We start from the raw sequence: 23,535 nt of genomic DNA, 5'->3' as shown, positions 1-23,535 counted from the left end.
ACTATTCTTTTAATACCATGTTTTAATTCGAGTGATTTTTTCGAGGGGCTATTCATTGGTGTAGTCATGGTGTCACTCTGAAATCTGAATGTAGTCATGGTGTAGTAAAGGTCTAGTTATGAAGTAATTGTAATTTTTTGACTACTATTTTTGTAGTTATTTCACGTAGTTATTTGTAGTTTTATGTAGTATAGTGTAGTATAGTGTAGTGTTTTGTAGTATTATGGAGTCATTCGCAATAATAAAGGAAAAATAAAAAGAAAAATGAGATCACAGTTCAAAAAATGAAACAATATTTTTTAAATGACATTAAAAAAAAAAAGTACAAATCTTTTTAATGAAAAGTATTAAAATATAAAATCGAAAGAAAAAAAAATATGTACATACATTTTCTTGATGAACACTATAGTATCTATTTGACATATATTTATATAAATATATAAAATGATATCTATATAAAATATTATTTGGTATTATTAAAGGTTTATTAAATGTATAGAATAAGAAAATAAATACATTCCAATAAATTTAATTCTATCATTATAACCCCTCATAAATAATCCCATCATATTATAATAATAATATTAATAATAATTATTATTATTATCCAATAATTACAGTATCAATAATATTAATTAATATATCAATAATAATCATAAAAACTTCAAAAGTGTAGTCATTGTAGTATTTGTCTTTTTTGACTACATTATGTAGTCATGGTGTCACTAAATCTGGCCGTGAGTAGCCCCTCAGATTTTTTTTTATCATTGAGATAATATTTAGCATTTATTTCGACTAAGAGTATTGCACCACACTTTTTCCCAGGGTAATTCTGAATTTTTGTTGCAATATAGTGGACATCTCTTATCAAATTTTTTAATAATTTTTTTTTTCTTATTTGGCTCCATAAATTTCTTAGCTTAATCTTTTCCTTAGCTATTGCTTGTCTTTGGTATTTTTATTTAATTAATAAATAAAATACATGTGATTTATTTAAAAAAAAAAAAATGTCCAAGGAAAAGCAGTACATAAAATAATAATTTATTATTTTATCTTGGTCAAGTCCTGGTCAGGAGTTTATTAGGATTTTCCTATTGAAGATTTGATAGTGATTACCTGAGGCTATCCGGATCAGGAAAAAGTAAAAAAAAAATTATTTCATTTATTGTTTTTATCTTGATCAAATCCTGGTCAGGATTCGATCTGGCTTTCTTTGTTCAGGCTGTAGTGAAGTAAACTTGATCTAGTCTAAATCAGGATATGATAGTGATACCGGAATAGGGATAGCCTTACGATTTCCTAATCCAGAACGGATCAGGATGTGATAGAGATACCGGAATACCTTACGATTTCCTGATCCGATCTGGATCTGTGTTCAGGCTATCCCTATCAAATTTTTACTTGAGAACCTTAATCTAATCACTACACTGTGCACTGAGTTAATAATCTCCTAATTAATGTCGTTGAAAGCAGTCATCTTTATGAATAAAACAACTAAGTCTAACTATATTTACTAATTATTGATTTTCTTCTTGTGTGCAACGCAAAGTTCTTAAGCTGACGCTCTAGTATAATACATGACCCATAAACTCCCTCAACTCTGTAATTAACGCGCTCTTAGCTATGCTATATTGCTATTAAACGTGCCTTGACCTCAAATCGTTTCCTTATATTTTAGTTTTGAGTCACCTATTTTGCACAAAACAATTACATTTATAACGTATGAAACAAATAATGACAATTATTTTATCCTCACAATCACATAATCCGGCTCGAAGGACCATGAATTTTTTGAAATTTCATTTTTTGATGAATGTGAATATATGTGAAAAGTTAGTAGTTTTTACATTGTTGAACAGACAACTTTTCAATACAAACTTACGAATTTAAAGATAAAAAATTTCTGACCAGTTCTGGCAAGCTATAAGAAAACTGACGCTTTCGATGAGCCAAGCCTCGGCTTAATTGAGCCTGGTCTGTATCGTGCCCTCAGCTATATATAATTGTATACAAGCATGTGTATAACGTTTTCGACTTTTTTGCTTGTATTTTTAAAATGAAATATTAATATCAAATAATAATTGGTCATGGATAATTTTGAGAAAAATATTTAAGTCAAATGGAAACTCAAAGAATTATAGAATCATTTTATCGGAAAGTGAAAAATCAATATATTTTTTTTTTGTTAATAAAGCATCTGTTAAAAACATAACTTCAATTATGTGTATAGTGATACTATGTTCAGCTCTAACTACTATACTGTATAAGTGATTTAGCTTAACTTCATTACTAGTACGCGAGTAAAGCTTTCGTAACCAAACTTTTATGCAGCGCAAGTTTTTATAGTTGTTGCAACGAGAAGTACAGTGGCATTCTCCACAAATTTTTTTTCCGTGTGGTCAACGTTTATTATATGTATTTCATTTCAGTTTTTTTCTTAATTATATAGTATATCTTATAATACTCTGATTTGTAAAAATGACTACGGTTAATATTTACTGTTGAATTAATAATAATTATAATAAAAAGCCGTCAGTCAAAGCAGTTGCCAGAGAAAGCAAAAGAATCAGGTTTGATTACCGGCTGGGCTGGGTCACTTTTTGTTGTTTTGAAGTTTTTCACTCAAAAGAGCCAACCAATCTTCAATATATTTGTTTTAGTGAAAAATACCAAGAACGGAAATGAAAAAAAATCGGTCATTTGTTGTTGTATTTTTTTTCTAGAAGTCTACAAAGTCTAGTCTAATTGTAGTCGTGGTGTCACTCTATTACGATAAAGATGGATAGCCCTTCGGACAATTGCAAACATTGTAGATTAGAAAAAAAAAAATAACTATAACGTGTACCTTGTGTAGGACAGCTCCGGATCATTTGTAGTGACGGAATTTGGATTTTTCCCTCAGCGGTTTTGTAAAAAGATCATTTTTCTATCTAAAAATTAACTAATTTTTTTTGTAACTTTTTTGAAAATTAATTTTTTTTTATGTTATAACCCATGATTTCAATGACTATTACAAGATATTTTACGAGTAAGTCGCATGTCAAGTTTACTCTCAGTATATATTCTATATATTGAAAAAAAACTGTTAAAGGGAGAAGAGGAAAGTATGATTCTAGTATAATGCTTGATGAGTCGATAAGTTTCGTATATAATATTCTGGTGAGGTTAATAAAGCCGATATTCTTTTATATATATGATGTCATAGCGTGATTTTACAGAGAAAATATTTCGTTCAAAATAAAAGTTATACACTGAATACCGTCTGATATGTCATGGCACATGAAAATGCTAATAAAATTAATTTGACCATCGATCGTACACGAGAAAGTCATCTTAATTAAATATAGGTGACTTGATGTCTCAATGAAAATGAAGAATAATCACCTCGGTTTGTTTTGGTTACACGTGGGAAATGTCCATTTTCTTTATCCCTCTTCTATTTTCATTTATTTTTATTTCTTGCTTTTTTAAATCACACTGTTTTCTGATTATGTGTAGAGCTTTATTTTGCTCCAAATAGATTTCGCATGCGTCCCACGCGATATCTAACACAAGGTTTTTTCCTTCATGACGAAATCTATTCAAAGAGGGAGATCCTATAAATACTAAGAACTTCTCTCGCCTTGACATGACTTGTTTAAAGCATTTCCAAAACGTAACATGTTAACTTTTAACACGTTAATGTGTGTTTACACAATTATTGCAGTTTGTTTGGCTTCAATTTTTGGATCAGTGTCTTGTGATTACGGTAATTAGCAAGACACTTGAAGATTATTACGAATGAAACTTCGTTCGACCCACTATGTTAAACCGATAAAACTACTAATAAACTTAGTCAATTTTTATAGAAGTTTACAAATATATATCATTGATCATCTATATAATTTTATTTTAAACGTTCTGTTAGGATGCTCCTATTATATACATTCACACATTTGATAATTATCTAAAATATTAAATAAAATATTACGCAACGCAAATCACTCAAGATAAAAATAAGATAAAGTTGCTAATTTTGTAGGTACAAAGGGACGAGAGAACATGGCAAGCAGTATTTTCGAAAGCGAAAATGGAATATGTTTGGGCTCAAATTGCTTAGAAGAAACTGGAAGTGATGTTTCCGGCGCAATGTGGTTTGGACCTAGATTAGGACGTCGACGGAGATTCGAAGAAAAAATTTCCCTGGACGATGATAAAATGAATACTATTACTGATGGAATCAATTTGAATGGTTGGCCAATACAATTTTATCCAGGTATAACAAGCAATTTTTTTGACTATTTTGCGATTATTTTTGTACGTATTCTAGCAATATATTTTAATTATAATAGGTGCCGGATTTAAACGACAAGCACCTCAATTCACTCCCCGTCTTGGACGCGAATTGGCAAATGGATCATCGAAAAAGTACATAAGCTATGATGATGTTGGAAGTCGTTCTTTCTTGTTAGACAATAACGAAGACTTATTTGATATACAGCAGCGTGTCAGATCATTATCTATTCCGTTGACATCTGATTTTCATTTTCATCATCATCTGCCAGTTTTATTAACACGGCTTGGTCGCCAAATGATGTTTCAACGAAAAATTTAAAATATAAAAAAACATTTGAAAATGTAAATTCTTTATTCATGTAAAACTTTATTGTTCTTATGATGATGATGATGATGATGATGATGATGAGAATGATGATGATGATCGTGATTATTATTACTATTATTATTATTATTATTATTATGATAATTTTTATTATTATGATAAATTTTATTATTATTAGTTACACAAATAAAGAAATTTATTAATACAATGGAGATAAGAATAAAAAAAAAACAAAAAGGAAAAAAACCAATCAGAACATTTATTGCTTTAAAAAAAAAAGAAAATTTATTGCGGATTAGTTGTTAATTTTATTCGTGTTTTTAAGTAACTACATAAGTTCTGAAACAAATAAAACGTATTGATTACGTCCAATTGAGAAAAATAAAAAGAAATTGGAGATTAGAGTTCATGCTTTTCGATGACATAAAGTATTTTCCTTAAATGAGTGCTGAATGATTTATTCTTTATCGTTCAGCTGAAAACTTAGTTTTAAATTTTTCTATGAATAAAATGTTTTGACATTCAATTAAAGTTGTAACAACCAAAAAATAATGATAAAAAAATAACTTTAGAAAAGTTGTCTTAATTTGAGTGAAAGCTTGTTTGCTTTTGTTACGAGAATCATATGGTTCCAAAAAATAAACAGTCAGGTTACAATGCAGATAACTAAACTGTAATCTTACTTATTCCGTAAATTAAAGATTAAGTCACTCATTGAAAAAAGGTCGTTTCTATAAAGTGATTTCTCACTCAATTTAAATGAGACATACTGATTAATACAGAAAAATATTGATTCTTTTCAAACCAAATTCTTCTCGATTTAACGATTTGAATGACTTTGCTTTTAAGTTAAAAAATCAATTGTAAAATCTGAGTAGGATTTCCACCAAAATCAAACGATGTCTAACTTCGTCAAATTTATCTTTATTTATAGAATATTTATAAAAAAAAATAAAAAAATAAATTATTATTGTCCAGACAATAAAGTTAATTGTTTTAAGTTATTAACCATGTGTTGTTTTTATTGTCTCAAATGAAATCATGACGTTTACTCTATTAATTGAACTTACATCGAGGGGCTATCCATTCAAATTATACAGGTAATGAGATTAAAAATAAATAATCGTTAATAGTTACACATAACACGGTCTACTTCAAATATTAATTCATCAATCATGTTCATTAGCTAAACATATTCAATATTATAAAACATAACAAAAAAAAACCTAGTTTTTTTTACAAAAAGAAGCGTCAAGTATTCGAAATCGTTTAGCTATTTTATTTTTTTATTACAAAAAGATGTGGTACCAAATAAAGTCAAGAATGATATATATTTTTAATGCATATAATTAAGTCTTAACTGTTGACAAAATTTTAAACTTGACCCCACCTGGTTCAATATATATAATATATAAATACTAGAGTTGTCGGCAGCCGCTTCCGTTGATCAAAAAAAAATTAATGGAATTTTTTATACAAAAAAAAAAAAAAAAAGTATTCAAAACAATTTTCATTACCAGTATTAGACTATGTAACTCAAGCATAATAAAAAAATTAACTCTAAAATGATTATTTACAGATGCATGGTGCCTTTGATAATGAAAATATTTTGGATTATTTTCATATTTTTTTGGAAAATGAGCAAGGGCTTGTTTGTACCACTCAAATCAGAATTTGTACTACGAAAATCAGAATTTGTACCTGAATAACAATAATAAAGTATTGTAAATTTAAATTCTGGAGTCAACTATTTTTTTTTTTGAATATTCTTAAAGTACGAATCAATTGCTTAATCAATAAGCTCAATTCTTTTCGAGAATGAAAAAAAAAATATCCATCTTTATTTATTATCTGAGGTGTAATGCAATTGTTAATGAACAATTTTCGTGATCAAACAATTTCTTTGTTCATATCTAATTAGCCTGGGGTTGATGGAATCAGAATAAACTATTATATGGATTCTTTTGGAGTTTATTTGGAGAATATTGGAGCAAAGTTAATTTTCTTTAGAAGTTAATTAGCTAATAACTAATTAATATTAATTAACTATAAGATTTAGGGGCTCAGGCAGCCTGAATTTTTTGAATTTTCAAATTTTTTTAAGTTTTTGTTTTAGAAATTGATAGATATTTCTTTGAAGAATTATGATTTATGCAAAAAAATCCCATTGGGAGTTCTTCAACTCATTATTTAAAAATATTATAACTTTTCAATTGTTGCTATGCGATGAATGATCATTTCGGTCTATTGCACACCCCTACTCCTGAATCCTCCTCCCATATTTTATGTTCTCTATCATATTCCTAGTTTTTAAAGATTAAATTATAAAATAATAAATTTATGTTCAAGAACTTTTTTTATTTAAAATAAACATTTTGGAGTAATTTGGAGTAATTATAAAAATAATGCTGTCACTTTATCAATGTACACTACACCACACATTTATCATAGGATTAAAGAGTAGGGATGCGCAATGGACCGAAATGATTAATCAGCACATAGCAACAATTGACAAGTTATAATATTTTTTAATAATAAATTGAAGAACTTCCAATGGAATTTTTTTGTCCATTATAATTCTCCAAAGAAAAATCTACCAGGTAAAAACAAAAAAAGGAGAAAATTCAAAAAATTCAGGCTGCCTGCCCTTCTAAATCTTAATTAATTAATAATAATTAAACTATTAACATCCAAAAAAAATTAAATTTACCCCAATATTCTCCAAAAAACACTCTAAAAGAATCCATATGATAGTTTATTCTGATTCCATAAACCCCAGGCTAATTAGAAGTGAACAATTTTTTCTATTTTTTTTCCATTGAAAGACAAATTCTGTTATTATCAGTACAAATTAACCCATTACTTTTCCTTTAAAAATAAAAAAAAAGTCATTCAATAATATTTATTTTTCGAAATGTCGTGCAATTGTTTATTAACAATTCCAAAAAATAATCCTTTTGAATAATTCTTTTTTCATTTTTGGAGAGGAAAACGTGGGCTGATAATAGCAGAATCCGTATTTTAATGGAAAAAATATAAAAAATTGTTTATTAACGATTGCATGTCATCTCGAACAATTTTTAACATTTATTCATAAATATTGTTGAACAATTTTCTTTTTTATTTTAAAAGAGAAAGGTTGATTGAATTTTTTTTTTTTCAATTTTTCGTCTTTTTTTATTCTTAAAACATTAACTACTCTTTTATTTATAACAATACAATTAAATTATAGTGAATCATTTGAAGGTTATGGGCATTAATATTTTTTGACAGATAAAATGTAGTATAATCATTAATTACATATGTCAACACACACATACATATGTATATGTAATTAGCGCCACCAATATCAATTTATACGACATGCACGTGATCTAAACTCCAATCAAAATGTGCACAAATTATTGCGGCAATCAAATTTCAAATAAGAGCCAATCAAATTCAACTTTCAGGCGGCAAGTTTGAAATCCATCAAGTGCCGCCATGACACCAATGCTTTTTTTTATATAGGATGATATCTAAATTAGGAAACAAAGAAGGGGTCAAGTTTAAAATTTTGTCAACAGTTAAGACTTAATTATATGCATTAAAAATATATATAATCCTTGACTTTTTTTGGTACCACATCTTTTTGTATTGAAAAAATAAAATAGCTAAACGATTTCGAATACTTGACGCTTCTTTTTGTAAAAAAAACTAGGTTTTTTTTTGTTATGATATCACATCTTTTCGTAAAGTTTTAATAATAATATAATTTTTTTTATACGTTGACAAATTAATTTATCATTTATTCTCATGAAGTATTATAAGGAGGGCAATTGTTTATTAGCTTTTAGCATAGGCAGCTGTTGAAGCTCGCGGAATGGAGCACCCGGAGCAAGCCAGTGCATACTATCACCAGTAACGGCACTCGTAAGCCGAATGCACAAAGTCACATGTTGTTTTTGTTTATTTTTTTTTCCATCAAATTCAATGTTTTTTTTTTTTTTTGCGTTTATTTATACAATTAATTATAGTTGAATTAATTCATTGATTGATTTTAATTTTTAAGTTTGAATTATTTTTTTAATTGTCAATTGATAATTATTTCAATTTTCTAATAAAATGTAAGCTAAATGTCAACGATTTATTGATGTCCAATCTGGAAAATCTAAATGTCGTATTTTTATCATCGCAATCATCATCATTTTGATTTTTAGGACAGTTGAATGTTGAGTTCGGAAATAGTCGTAAATGAATACTGTTATTAATGTTTTGATTTTCTTCTAAATAATAATATGAGTCTGAATCTGTTGTTACAATGCATAGCTAAAATGATTTGGCAAATGAGTATCATATGTAACATTAGCAATTAATCATTTTCTAACTGTTGGTGGTGATAATGTACTTTTTAATTCACTTAATGTAAATGTTTCATTATTTTTTTTTTTGACAAACTATCTAATGATTCCGTGAATGTCTCATTATTTTCCATTGACATATTATTTGATAAACATGTATCAATAATTTTGTTATATTTTGTTGATAAAACATCAACTAGTTCAGTGGATGTGGCATAATTTGTTTCTTCAAATGAAGTTAGAGTCTCAAGTATTTAATGATTCAGTGAAGTATCATTATTTTTTTTTTGCACAATACATTTAACGATTTAGACGTGAAAGTATTATTTGTATTATTAAAAGTTTTACTGTGAAAACTATCGTCAATTTCACCATTTGAATTATCCAAATAATCTTTTGAAGATGGATTATGTGACGTATTTGCAGAGTCTATAATATTAAAATTAAATTCACCGGATGTAACACAATCATTTATACCAACATTTAAGATCATATAGCAACAACAGTCAAAGGGAATATTTTTTCGCCGATTTATTCATTTTTAATTCTAAATATTAATTTAATAAAATATAATTCTGTAAGATTTTAATAAAGAAATTTGCTGACTATCATGGGAACAATGTTTTAGGATTCGTCAAAGCAATATTCCTACCACAAATCATTTTCAAAACCAAGACTATAAAAACTGTAACAATGTCACAACACTCACTCTTGTTTTTAATCTCAACGTATACTTTTTAATCATTAATTAAATATTCAACATTACATAAAAATTGTGTTAATTATTTTTAAACCAATCAATAAACTAAATCCCATCACCATTAAACCATCTAAATATTGTTGTGTTAAGTTCAGACTATTACAACATCTACAGGTCGATCATCCACATTGACACACCCTCATACATACTGGACTCACACAAATTTAACATCAAGGCATTTTTATAAATTCTAACACATTTCCCTCTTCTAAATCCTGTTACCCAGTAGGGAATAACAAAATTAGGTAAAATCAAACATTTTTTTTCTGACTTGTTTATTTTAAATTACATTCATAATTTAATTTTTTTGTTTTTATTCCTTTAAGTTCAATTAAATTATTTCATATTATTAAAAATAAACCTGTCTCGTAACAATTACTTCTAGTAACATCACTAAACATACTTATTATCATCATTGATTCAGTTAAAATTTGTGAAACAGCCATTGCTAAACAATCACCAATGTCATCGTTACATTGTGAATATTTGAAATTGGAGGGTAAGGGTTAGCTCTATGCCGATAATATATAGGCACGGTATTTAATCTCGTTTCCCCCACTTTTTTTTTTCTCATACTTATGGCGAGGCACTACCGTGCCTCTTGACTTATGTGGAGAATTAATTTTATAACAAGTAATCATGAAAAATTTTCGAACAGTTTTCTGGAAATCACTCTACTTTATTGGTTAAAAACCAAATGCCGAATAATTGTTCTTTCAGGTGTCATTGGCTGTATTTAATTATCCTAACAATGTTTATTTTGATTAACAATAGTATAAATGAACTTAGTATTCAAATCTCTTTTCTCGTGTAGAAATTGCGTGTAGAAAGACTTACAATATAGTCAACCTCGGTAGGAAGTGAGGACGGGCACAAGCCTGGGAACACAAGCGTGTGTCCAGCCTGGAATGTTCACGATGTATTTGCTGGTGTCGGACTAGTGTATCGGGCTTGATACAGGCTTGACACAGGCTTGTGTTCCCAGGCTTGACACAGTCTCCAAAAAAAAAATATAAAAAAATATAGTTAAACTATTATTATTACTTTATTATTTTTGACATTAATATTTTTTTGCGACACCATTAGAATTAACGATAATAATTTGAACGCAAATGAACGGCGTAACGGGAGATTGATCCTAGATCTCTCACGCGGAATTCCAATGCTCTATCATGTCAACCACCGGGGCATTCTTGAAAGAGTCAGTAAAAATTTTCGATATGAATGAATCTATTCGAGACTTAATATACGGTCTTTGTAAAAGCCTGGCACAATAGTCAAAACCTCATGATTGCTATTTACAATTTATGGATCTGATTATTATAATTTTTTTTTTTGAAGCGAATTTTCTTTACGGAGGGTAGCGACAAAATTCGAGGCCCCGCTAGCGTCACGCAGAGTGTTACATACTCGATCACACAATCGGATAAAGAGGGGAGAATTACATAGAGAGAAGGGCAGCCGGCAAGCATACAACATGTACTACATATACCGTATTGGGAAACGCATAGAGTGGGTATAAGCAGAGTGACGCCAAAGGCAAAAAGGTGCCCAGAAATGACGTCACTGTGCCTATACCAACTCTATACAAAAAGCACGACATGGCGGACCTGAACACGCTGTTGGCGTCACTCTGCTTATACCCACTCTAGAAACGCACAATTCACCACGACGTCTGGTGGTAAATTTCTGGAAACTATTTCATACACCCATTCATATGTGGTATACACAGTATATATGCTAAATTAATAAACAAATAATATTTTTTCAAATTGTTTAAAAGGTCTGGTACAAAATTTTCCGCAAAATTGATTTAAAAAAATAAAAAACAAGACTTTACGTTTCTGGGTGCAGCAGTAATTCCAGGAGAAATAAAGATCTGAGTTTCCATGCATTTCCGAGGTTAGACAAACAACAACCTGTCAAAGTAAAAAATTATTTCGGCGATATTAATAAAATAAATCGGTGTGATGCTTGAAAACGTGCATTAAAAATCAAAACAGTAAATAAAAAAGCAATGTTATGCTCTCTTCATTTTAATTACTATGATTATACGAAGAGTAAGTATACCTATCTATATGTAAACAAAACTCTAAATACTTCAACATCACAAGTAACAAGTTTCTGTTTGTTTTAAATAATAAGCTCTCGATGCATCAGAACCGATGCACATTCTTTAGAAAATTGCTGTCCCATCATGTAATTTACCAACTACTTATGAGGAGAACAAAAATTGTTGTTGTGAACCTGTCACTTTAACCTGTCATTCGTATAAACATAATACATATTTATAAAAATAAAACTTACAAAGAACAGTAAATAAGGAAACCAAGGATATGTTTACATTTTTCTCTTAGATCAGCTTTGCATGAACATATTACTGATAATATTTCACCATTAATTTTTTTAAATTGACCTTCAATATCATGACATGGTTCTTATGGATGAGATGTTTGTATACAAGTGGCAAACACATGATACTTATCACTTGAATCAATTTTTACACCAATACTAGTAATATGTTCCGCATATATAATACCATTTTCTTCAAGGAAATTTCGTGAGGAATTCGTTTTTCGTGCCCATGACAGTATATACTCAATAGTTAATAACGTTTTTTTAATAAACAATAAAATTCAATGTTAATGGGATATACTTGGGTGTGTGTATTTAGTTTCTTTTTTTGCCGACTGCTTACAGCGATTGGCCACGCCCACAGTGCGTTTCCCAATAAACTCGGAGCGTCAGCTGGTTTGTGTGTATGAGTATACGACTTGAAACTTTTTTTTTTTATTCAAATATTATTAAACAGTATAACTAACTGAGTATTGAACATATTCAAAATATTAATATTGATAATACTATCAATATTATATCGTAATTAATATTATTATTACTATTATTATTCATACTATAAATATATATAAACATGGTAGAAATATACAGGTATGTCCATTCCTCGGACGAAAATAAATTCTACTGCGCAAAACTCTAAGTAGCCATCTTGTCTACATGTGTGTAAATCTGTGTGCCCGTCCTATTATTATTGTTAGCCATCTTGTTTGTATGTGTGTAAATTTGTGTGCCCGTCATACTATTATTATTATACTGTTATTAATTAATGCAGAACATGTTTAAAATTTACATTAACCATAATTAAAAACTTTAAAAATATTGTTTAATAATTATACATATTTATAAATGTGTCAAAACAATTAGAAGTTAAATTTTTACTTTTTCACAAAAAACAATTAGGAAAAATAAAAAGAAATTTTTACATATTTAGTTAACAAACTAGAAGTATGGATGAAAAAAACAATATAAATATTGCACTGAATAAGTTTTCTGTTATCGAAATAATTTTTGATAAAAGATGAAGGGCGTATTTCCAATTCATTTGAAATTTATTAAATGGTAGGATTTTTTAAATTATTGATTGTTTACTGATAATTATAAATAATTTATTATTAATGAAAAAAAAATACGCCCTTTATCCTTTGTCAAAGGTTGTTTCGCCCTTTTTTCCTTTCTGTTTGTTAATCCTTAAAATAAGATAAAAAAACTCGAACATTCTTGAATTTGCACTTACGCCCTTTTTCTTTTGATAAAAAAAAAATTCCCAAAAATGACACTTACGCACATCTTCCATTAATGCGACGATATTAATAATAAAATTTTCAATAATAGTATTCGAAATATAAATACTAATAATTATTAATATTCACATTTGAATATTATTAGCAGTATTAATCTTATTATTATTATTATTATTATTATTATTATTTTTATTATTACACTGAGAGAAATTTTAACTAAGAATTACAAACATAAAAGAAAAAATTACAAAGTGAATAGTAAAAACTGCGTTCCTCCCATTATTTGTTAGAATTATTCGTATATTGATAAATAATTTTTACAATAAAGTTATGTAAAAAATTTGGCCATTGACTATATACAATACTAAGCCATAAAATTTACATAATTTTATTGTAATTTTTCTTTAAAAAAAATGACTAAATTCACGATACTCACAAGTAAATTCTAGCAGACTGAGAATTTACCCACTACCGGTTTTAGAATTTACTATATTTTATTATAAATTTTATTTAAAAGTTGGACATTTTTTGTGCTAAGTTCGGCAGTTTGTGCTAGATTTATCGAGAATGGCAATCGATTCCCGGCAACATTTTTTCTTTTTTGTTTACACGCTCAAAACTCGAAAACTAATTGATAAATAGAAAAAATTCATTCTTGATAAATTGTTCAGAAATAAATTACCAATAATAAACCTCGCTCAACCCCATACCTAGCTTCAACAGATAAGGCTGTAGAATTGCTTGAAATCACATGACAATTCAATCATTTGTTCAATCAGTCGGCCATCTTTGTGTTATTTTGCCCCACAACCAGAATTTTTACAAAGCGATATAGTAAAAAATATTTAAGTCTATGCTAACTTTTATATGTGTACATGATAAATTTTATTATTTTTTATTAGAATATTTATTAAATTGTGCAGTATTTTTTATTCGAACTTATAATATTTTTTATTGTTTCCACAAAACATGTATGTTCTTTATTTTAATTAACTCATAACTCATTATCTAAGAGATTAATCAAAAAAAGTAATTTTCTATAAATTGTTTAGAATTGAATTCTGAATAATTAACTTCACTCAACCCCATGTCTATCTGCAATAGATAACGATGTACAGAGACTTGAAGTAACATAACAATTTTTTGACATTGTGTGACATTTTACATAATTTTATTGTAGAATATCATCTCTCGCGGCCAGTCCCAGAAATAAAACAAAAATTACAAAGCAGTATAGTAATTTTTATTCAACCATGGTTTTAATTTTCAGTTAAGATTTCTCTCAGTGTATTCAGCGAGATATTCAGCGTGAAAATAATGGAGACGGGGAAAATCAACAGGGACAGGCTCGTGTCAAGCTTGTGCTAACAAGGCTCGTGTGAGGCCGGGGAAAACAATGAGCACGAGCTTGTGTCAAACTTGTGCTCCGAAGGCTTGATACACGACCCTCGTGCAAGCCTGGCACAGTTGTTCAAGCCCGAGAACTCCTACCTGGAAAGCGTTGGTAAACTATTGGCTGCAGCCATGGTGAAGACTGAGATTCGGCTCATGAAGGGCTATCTAACCTATGATCAACAACCCTCAGTAATTTATTGGGTGGCCAGGACTAGGAATATATGATGAACCCAAAGTCAAGCTCATTAAGGCCTGGCTAATCTATGACTTGTCATTCATCGGCTAAGGATCAGATGATTTTCGGATTCTTATGAATCTTCGAAAAGACAAATTTGTCTAAGGTTGTATTATAACTGCTGTGATTAAGTAAAAAAGAAGGAAGTACCTAGTTCAGGCTGAGGTGTAGTCAATTATTTGTCAAGAAAATATGTCATTGTCATATATAACTCCAGTAATGTATCAAGTAGAGTTTGAGATATATGGGTAGTCAGGGGAAAGGAGATCGGAGGAGACAGGGGACTGCAACGTGGTCGGTAAAACAAAGATTATGAAAAATGTAATATCTTCTTTTTCGACACACAAAAACAGAATATTTAAACATCAATACAATATAGAGAGACTATCCCATTTAAATCTACAAATGAATTTTTCTCGAAAAATATGCCTTCGATTGAAAAATGATCCAAGTTAAAGATGTAGGATTCGGAAGAAGACATAGAAACAAAGAAAAAAAAATTGAAAAAAATCTAGTAACGGATTCGATCCCTGTGTAAAATTGAAAATTTTCAATACTCCGGTAAAACCTTTTGCGATTCCATTCGCTATGAGACACAATGTCGATTCAATTTATATAGTATTTCGTAAATGATTAACATGAGCATAATTTACGTGACTTCAGTTATCAGGCAGCCATGTCTACTTAGTAATTATTAGAAATTAATTTCTCTTGTTTTATGTTTTTACACAAATCACGATATAAAATTTAAATAACAATTGACGTTATATTTCAGGTATATTAACGATTTTATTAAAAGCGTCCAAAAATAGATTAATGCACACATGAAAGAAATGTGTTAAATTTCCTTTTTTTAAACTGAACAAACGGATTAGTTTTGAATTTTTTCATTTATTTCATTTAAGAAATTTAAGTTGTTGGCAATATATTTTTATTTTTCAATATTGTGATAATGTTAATTAAGTTATACGAGTTATAAAAAAACAAGAATTCTGTTTTTTCGTTCATTAACAAATTTCTAATAATATCGAAAAAAAAAATTACCTCTTAATTATATAGATTTTGTAATTTAAAACATCCCGGCAAAAAATCGCATCAATGATTTGTTTTTAGTTTTCTTAATGATTTGAGTTTAAAATTTTTGCAAAAACATTTTTTGTTGATAACTAATTGATTAACAATAAGAATATTTTTTCATATCCCCGGTTGTAGTATTTCTTCTGAGCTCCAATTTGGTTTTAATACGAACATCCTATCTATATTATTTAAGAATATATGAATATTTTTAAAATTTATAGATCGAAAACAATACGAGTAGGCTGCTGCCTGCGTAAAATTTAAAATGGCAGACTTTTACGTATGAACAGTTGGTTTGAATGGATACTATTTTTTCTCTATGACACTTTATCCGAAATTTTCGATAAAATCAATTTTTTTTGGTTTGATTCTATATGTGGAAAATCTGTCCCTCGAATGTTCCTTGAAAATTATGCTTTCAATTGAAAAATAGTTCTTGGAAAAGTTTTAGGGTTCAGAAAAAAATTCACAAAACTCCGCCATTTTGAATTATTTTTCCACTTTTTTTTTTTTTGTGCGTTTCTTTCTGAACCCTGCAACTTTGTCAAAAACAATTTTTTGATTGAAGGCATACTTTTCGAGATTATTCCATTCTCGGATAAAATAAGGTAAGTAAAAATTCATTTCATCGGAAAATTCTTTAAATAAAAGTTATCAGTTTTAACAGAAACAGCTAGTAGGTAGAAAATAAATAAAGTATTCGTCTTTAAAAAAACGACTTCCATACCTAGCAAACCAGTTTCTCGTAATTTTCCAGAAATCTTTCGGAAATAGTTTCCGGTAATATAAACTAGAAAATTTCCGGAAATTTTTTGAAAACAATTTCCGGATTTGTAAGATGTCTTTCCGAAAATTATTTTCAGATAATTTTTAGAAAATTTCTGGAAATAGTTTCTAAAAATATTTATGAAAATTTTTGGAAATAGTTTTTCATTTCGATTAACAATTTTAATAAAAAACTTATCTTGAAATTTTCTTGAAAATTTTTAAATATAAATTCTAAAAATGTTTATTAGAAATTTTCTAGAAAATTTCCTGAATTAGTTCTTTCTGGAACTCCGCCAATTTTAATTTTTTCATTTTTTTTTTCTTTTATGGCCTCTTCTGAATCCTACAATTTATTCGAATCATTTTTCAATTTAAGGCATACTATTTAAAAAAAATTCATTTGTTGATTAAGCCGAGACAGTCTGTAAATGCAATAGAATAAAAATATGTATATACACATCAACAGAACATGTATATCTATACATATAACATATAAATACACAAATTAAACAACGATAGCTATTTTCAACGAAGTTTCAGTTGCGGAGATACAATAAAAACGGCAACACCACAGAGATGGCATATATATGAGCGAAAACGTCAAATAGAGATGTCGGTTTGGATGGCCCACACTGAGATAATTTTTTGTTTATTTTCACGGGGCAACCACTACAAAGAGGTCGTAGTCGACATTCCTGTATTTATTTATTTATTTACACTAATATTTCTGTAAATTGTTCCTACTGTTTACAAAAAAGTCCCGTAAAAATTGAAGAGTTAATAATTACGGAATTATTATGTAGAAAATCCAAATTTTCGCAGAATTGTTTTGTTGCGCATTGACTATTTTACGGTGTATTCACAAGTTATTTTAATTTTTATAAAGGCTTCATAAATAATTGGCGAGTATATCATCAAATATTCCGATATGACCTCGTAAATATCGAACCTTTTTTTAAGAAATTTATAAATACAAAAAAAAAAAAAAACTGCAAAAGAGTTAGTAAAACATTGACAAATTTTAAAATTACCGAATTATATTTACGAGATACCCCGTACGTTCCCGGTAAAGTCATTATTTTTACCCGCTGTAACATTTATACATATGTACAGTGCACCCCGTTTAGGTTTACGTAAAGTCGTCGTTTCGAATCCTGGTCGGGACAGGGAGAAGCAAAAAAAAAAAAGAAAAACAAATATATATATGTATATATGGATATATAATTTCTTTTGAAGTGAATCATTCCGTGTAATGTGAAAATTTTTTTTTTATTAATAACTGATTAATGCATTTCATTTAAACGGTGGATCCCGTAAAAATCACATATTTTGTAGGGATTGATGAAAGTCGAATTTATTATTACGTGACATCATTTCATTTTTAATAATCACCCCGTAAAAAGTAGAAAATTCGAAAAAAAAAAAAAAAAAAGCAAGCACGCCTATTCAAACGGTCCTTGTACCCTACCCTGTAATAGTATACCGAGTGTCCCATTTTAATTTATCAATGGATTTTTTTCGAAAGTCAAAGTTGTAGGGTTTGTAGGGGGACGAAGAAAAAAAAAAAAAAAAAAAATTCGAAAAATCCAAAATGGCGGAGTTTCCGGTATAAACATAGTTTTTTAAAATGGATACTGCACTTTTTTTTTGCACCAAAATGTTTTCTACATCAAAACTAACACTTTTTATTTGAAAAATTTTGCGATAAAATTTTTTTTCGGCCCAATTTTCTCTGTTTATGGATTTTCCTGAAAAAATATGGCTTTAATTAAAAAATGTTATTTAGAAAAGTTGTAGCGCTCAAAAAGACAAAAACAAAAAAAAAAAAAAAAAAAAATTTTAATTTAAAAATGGCGGAGTTTCCGGTATGAACATTTTTTTTTTCGAAGTTAGGTGTAATTTTTTTTTATTAAAAAATTGTTCACATCAAAGCTAACACTTTTTCTAAATAAAATTTTCCGGAAAAATCGATTTTTTTTTCAAAACTTTGTTTATGCTTTTAACTCTGCCATTTTGATTTTTTTTCGGAAGTTTTTTTTTTTTTTCGTTTTCGTCTTTCTTCTATAGAATAATTATCTGTCTAATTTATTTTGTGCTGCAAAAATTGAACAGAAAAAAAAATAAAAGTAATAAAGTTATTTTGAAGAAGTGTTAAATACCAAATTTGTACAATTGTGAAAATGAAATACAGTAGATCCATTTGTGCCTGATAAACTTGATTGCATTTTTATGTTGTTGTTTGCTGTTGTTGTTGTCGAGATACCAGTGTTTTTATCATTGACTGAATTTAATATTATATTTTCAGTAATTTTATTTGAAATTTTTTTTTTTATTTTACAATGAATTAACAATGTAACCGTCTGCCACCATATCAGATTTCTAGATACCATGACGTTTAATATCTTCTCGCGATGCTCCACTATCAGTCAATAAATTGGATGACTTATTTCGCCAATTATGTCCAGTATAAGTTTTGGCATCTGGTAATTGTAAATATTCAGCTATTATACGTGGAAATAAGGCGTTGTAAGCGGACTTTCTGATTGGGCACTCGTAACGAACTATATTTTATGTCACTAGGGACAGTGGGAATAATGTATGAATTTCTAAAAAACGCACTACCCTTACATAGTGCCATAGAAGCCTTTTATTGTAATTTCCAGTTTTTATTTCAGGTGCAATCGACATGTTTGACTGGTTGACATTGGTTGACTGGTTCATTAGTTACATGTATCAGTTTGTTGGTTTGTTATTTTAGCGACGTAATTCAAGATAATTGAATATTTTAATCGTCGATTAGATGATCAAAAATCCTAATTAAAAATCTTTAATTCATATAAGTTAGTAGCGGTGCAATGTTACATTACATGTTGGAGCGCCTACGTTCGAAATTGCTAATATTAAATCCAAGCGTATTTATAATATTTAGATTAAAAATAAATTTCATGCCACTCATGCATGGTAAACTGTTGCGTCAGGAATCACGTGTTTAATACGCCGACGGTCCGTTGTTGCCCGTAAAGCGCTAACGCACTTTGCTCGTGTATACACAATATAATTATTGATATATTTATATATTATTAGACATATATTTACAAAGTTATTGAGGAAATATATAATAATTTATTCAGTGCACGTTAAATTCGGATTGATAACTTGGTTCTTTATTAATTTTCACAATCTGCCCAGATGTGCAGTACAAGCTGGTTAAGTAATGAATAATCTCGTGGTTGGCTTTTTCCCTCGTAAAATCCACGCTCAAAAAAACTCTTTTAACTTAAAATAACAGGTTGCTGGAAGGTAAGGTAATAGGTTTGTAGGTAATACAGGAAATTATCTGCTACTTAAAATATACTAAATTATACAGTTAAAATATTCCCACCGCTTATTTGGTGGTGGTACAGTCGTCCTTGGTGCTGGTTTTGGTGGTTTATTATTTATATTTTCACATGGTGATGGTGTTGAATTAATTTTTGAATTTTTATTTAGTTGATATAAAGGGATAGAGAGATAAAAAAAGTGTTGGATGAATACTATTGATAACTGATGGATTAATAAGAAAACCTTCAAGATCTGATGAATTTTTATCTGCAACAAAAAAAAATGACACAAAAAAAAAACAATTTACATTCACATAAAAATTTACTTTAACATAAAAACAAGAACCTACCTGTTGACGAACAATCAATTTTTTTTATCATCTTTATTAATTTTTTTTTGTTATGAAAAATAACAAATCACAACTATGACAACTGTTTATAACATTTACAATATTTGACAGGTCTAGTTAGTGGCGCGTAATATCTCGTTTACAATGTATTCATGGTATAAAATATCCTGTGCAACCCGTGTGGTAACTGTGTGTGTTATGATATAGTGGCGGCGCTGGACGGCACATCATGTCATAAAACACAATTTACCACTCTTGTTGCACAATATACTCTTATCATTCATAAAAATAATTTTTATTCATGAAAATAATTTTTTTGGCATTCGTACTTAAAAAAGACTACCTTACACCCATATTTCCATGTGTAAAGTTTTCAATATACACATTAATAAAAATAATGTGTAGTTTTATATTTTACACATTGTTTTGACTGAAATAATGTGTAAAGTAAAAAACTTTACATTAATTTTTTTAATTTTCAATGGGAAACCATCAACACCACCAAATATTGTGTGACATGCAATTTTTTTTTTTTTTTTTTAATCTGGTGACCAAACAGGCTGAACATAACTGAACATAACCATGGCTTTGTATACATTCTGTCTACATATAAGTGACAGCTTGAGACAGTTTAAAAACAAAATACAATCTTCCTTCCACAAAAAATTAATAATCAAAATATATCATGAAAACAAACAAAATTGAATGAAATTGCAAAAACTGTTTTAATGAGTGATAATGTCATATGTGGCAATGAAACTGATGCCAAAAAAAAATTGTAAGAGTTATATAAAAAAGCATACATGAAATTAAAAAAAAAGAAGAAACATTCAATAAATTATTGCGATATATCAAAATAGATAGTTATTTTGTAAATGTAAAATACTATTATTTTTTTTTTTATGTAGGCCATCTGATTTATTTTTTATTTTCATTTATTTAAAGCAATTGTTATTTATTAATATTAATTTCATTTTTTGTATTCATATTAATTTTATTTTTTGTGATCATATTAACTTTTTTTTCCAATCATATAATTTTGTTATTTTGAATCATATTAATATTTCTTTTTTATACAAGGACCACGTGGTATAAAATATATTTCACATTACATGTTGGAATATCGTAGCCGGGTTAACCTTTTCAAAATATAATAATAAAACTGTTCCGATAGACTTAGAATTAACCCTTGATTTACCTAGTGCACTTTGAATACTATAAAACGGTTTGGTGAATAGAAAACTGTAAAACGATCAATAAAATGTAAACTACTAACAACACCAAAATATCGACCAGATCCAATACACTTCATCTATCATTCAACATGATTAATTCAACAATACAAGAAAATCATCTCCATCAAATTTGTTAGGAAAAGAGCAAGAAAATTGTTGGCGAGGCAATGAGTAGAATATCAATAAATATATTTGACAATTTATTGATAGCATTATTATATTATAGTTTCGAAAAATCATACGAATCAAGTGCACCAAAACTTAACTTGATAATGGCAACTTGTCAATTCATTACACTCTATTGTGCATCAAAAAGTAAACTCCATCGAGCGCCTTTTTACCTGAAACCTTGTTTCCTACCTGAAACAAGGAACCTCAGTCCATCGAAGGCCATTTTTACCTTAAACCTTGTTCCCTACCTAAATTAAGGAACCTCAGACCATCGAGGACCATTTTTTTTTCATTTTCATCTTACTTTTACTTCAAGAATTTTCACTCTATGTATTTTTTTATTTTCATTATTCATTTATTTATTTATTATTCAATTTGATTACAAACATACTCTTATTTTAAGTATGCATAAATTCTGTTTATATGTAAACCACTTTGTTAATTTTATTTTTATCACAACTATTTGCATAGTGGCCCAATTTTTTCGATTTACAACAAACAATTCCAGATTTATTTTTATCAATTTGTCCTCTATTCGTTTTGTTTTTAGCATAATAATTATTATTTTTCTTGAAATTATCATTATCAATGGTTCTTTCATGTTTATAATGGTACTCATAGGGTTTAAATCTTGAATTCAAATCTTTTTCTTTTTTATTTTTATGAACTAAATTTGTAATGGATAACAATTCACTTGCTCTTTCAGCTGCTTCATATAAAGATTCTATTCGGAGATTCGAAGCGGACTTACCACTGGGCATACCACTAATTGCTGCTCTGGGGGTCTCTGCATATGCCACCGTTTCCAGTTGGCAAAGAGCAAAAACCAGAACATGTAATCTTGATCAAAAAATAGTTTGCTTGCCGCGCGCTCCCAGTTAAGTGATACGAGTATACTGGGTGGCGTGAAAAAGCTGAACGGCGCATACTCCCCTGGCGTCAGAAACCTGACATAAACATTTACTATATTATATTTTTTATATTGTGACATCGTCACACATGTAAATTTATTTATATTGAATGATAAAGAACAAGTATTGAAGCTGTAGAGAAAATAAAATGAGAATAAAAAAAAAATATATAAACAATGTTTGTTTTTAAATACATTTAAATATATTTTTCATCCAAAGTTATCTTAAACGAGCAATAAAAAAATATTCATAAAAAATTTTTAATATTGTGCCATTTTACAATGATCACATAATATTGTAACACAAGCAAATTGTCGTATTTTTGCGTGTAATGTTTCAACAACATGTGCTCTATACGTCTTATATCCTCAGATTTTTGTTTTTCATGCAACAACATAAGAATCTAAAAATAAAAAAAATCATGAAAAAATACAAAGAAATCAATGTTAAGTTGATCTCGATGAAAAAAATAACATTCTATATGCAGCATAATTATCCATGTCTAAATATGATGTGTCGATTGCTCGTCATGAAACATAAGATTTCAGTTGAACAAGTTCATGTTTATCTCTTAGTCATGTTGATACTATATAATAATTTTTATATTGACTATCAATTTGTTGAATTTTTAACAATATATTATGTATTATTTGTTCTAATCATAATAAATGTCCGAAACCTTCAACATTTCTTTTCATAACAACGTATTGTGGTGTTGTATTTCAATTTGATCCAGCAATATTATTATTATTATTTTTACATGAAATCGAATAATTT

General features: G+C 28.4%; 1 protein-coding gene across 1 annotated transcript; it reads left to right on the top strand.

The window, feature by feature from the left end:
• Positions 1–3,645: 3,645 nt before the first annotated feature.
• LOC122849134 (PBAN-type neuropeptides-like) lies at positions 3,646–4,611 on the top strand. The gene is made up of 3 exons (XM_044147736.1): positions 3,646–3,748; positions 4,022–4,255; positions 4,332–4,611. The coding sequence occupies exons 1-3, from the start codon at positions 3,661–3,663 to the stop codon at positions 4,592–4,594; spliced, it is 585 nt and encodes a 194-aa protein (XP_044003671.1). The 5' UTR covers positions 3,646–3,660; the 3' UTR covers positions 4,595–4,611.
• The last annotated feature ends 18,924 nt before the right edge of the window (positions 4,612–23,535 follow it).

Source organism: Aphidius gifuensis, linkage group LG2 (assembly GCF_014905175.1).
Source record: "Aphidius gifuensis isolate YNYX2018 linkage group LG2, ASM1490517v1, whole genome shotgun sequence".
In the NCBI taxonomy this organism is placed as follows: domain Eukaryota; kingdom Metazoa; phylum Arthropoda; class Insecta; order Hymenoptera; family Braconidae; genus Aphidius; species Aphidius gifuensis.
Note: the sequence above shows the minus strand (reverse complement) of the source record. Positions and strands in the feature narration are given on the sequence as shown.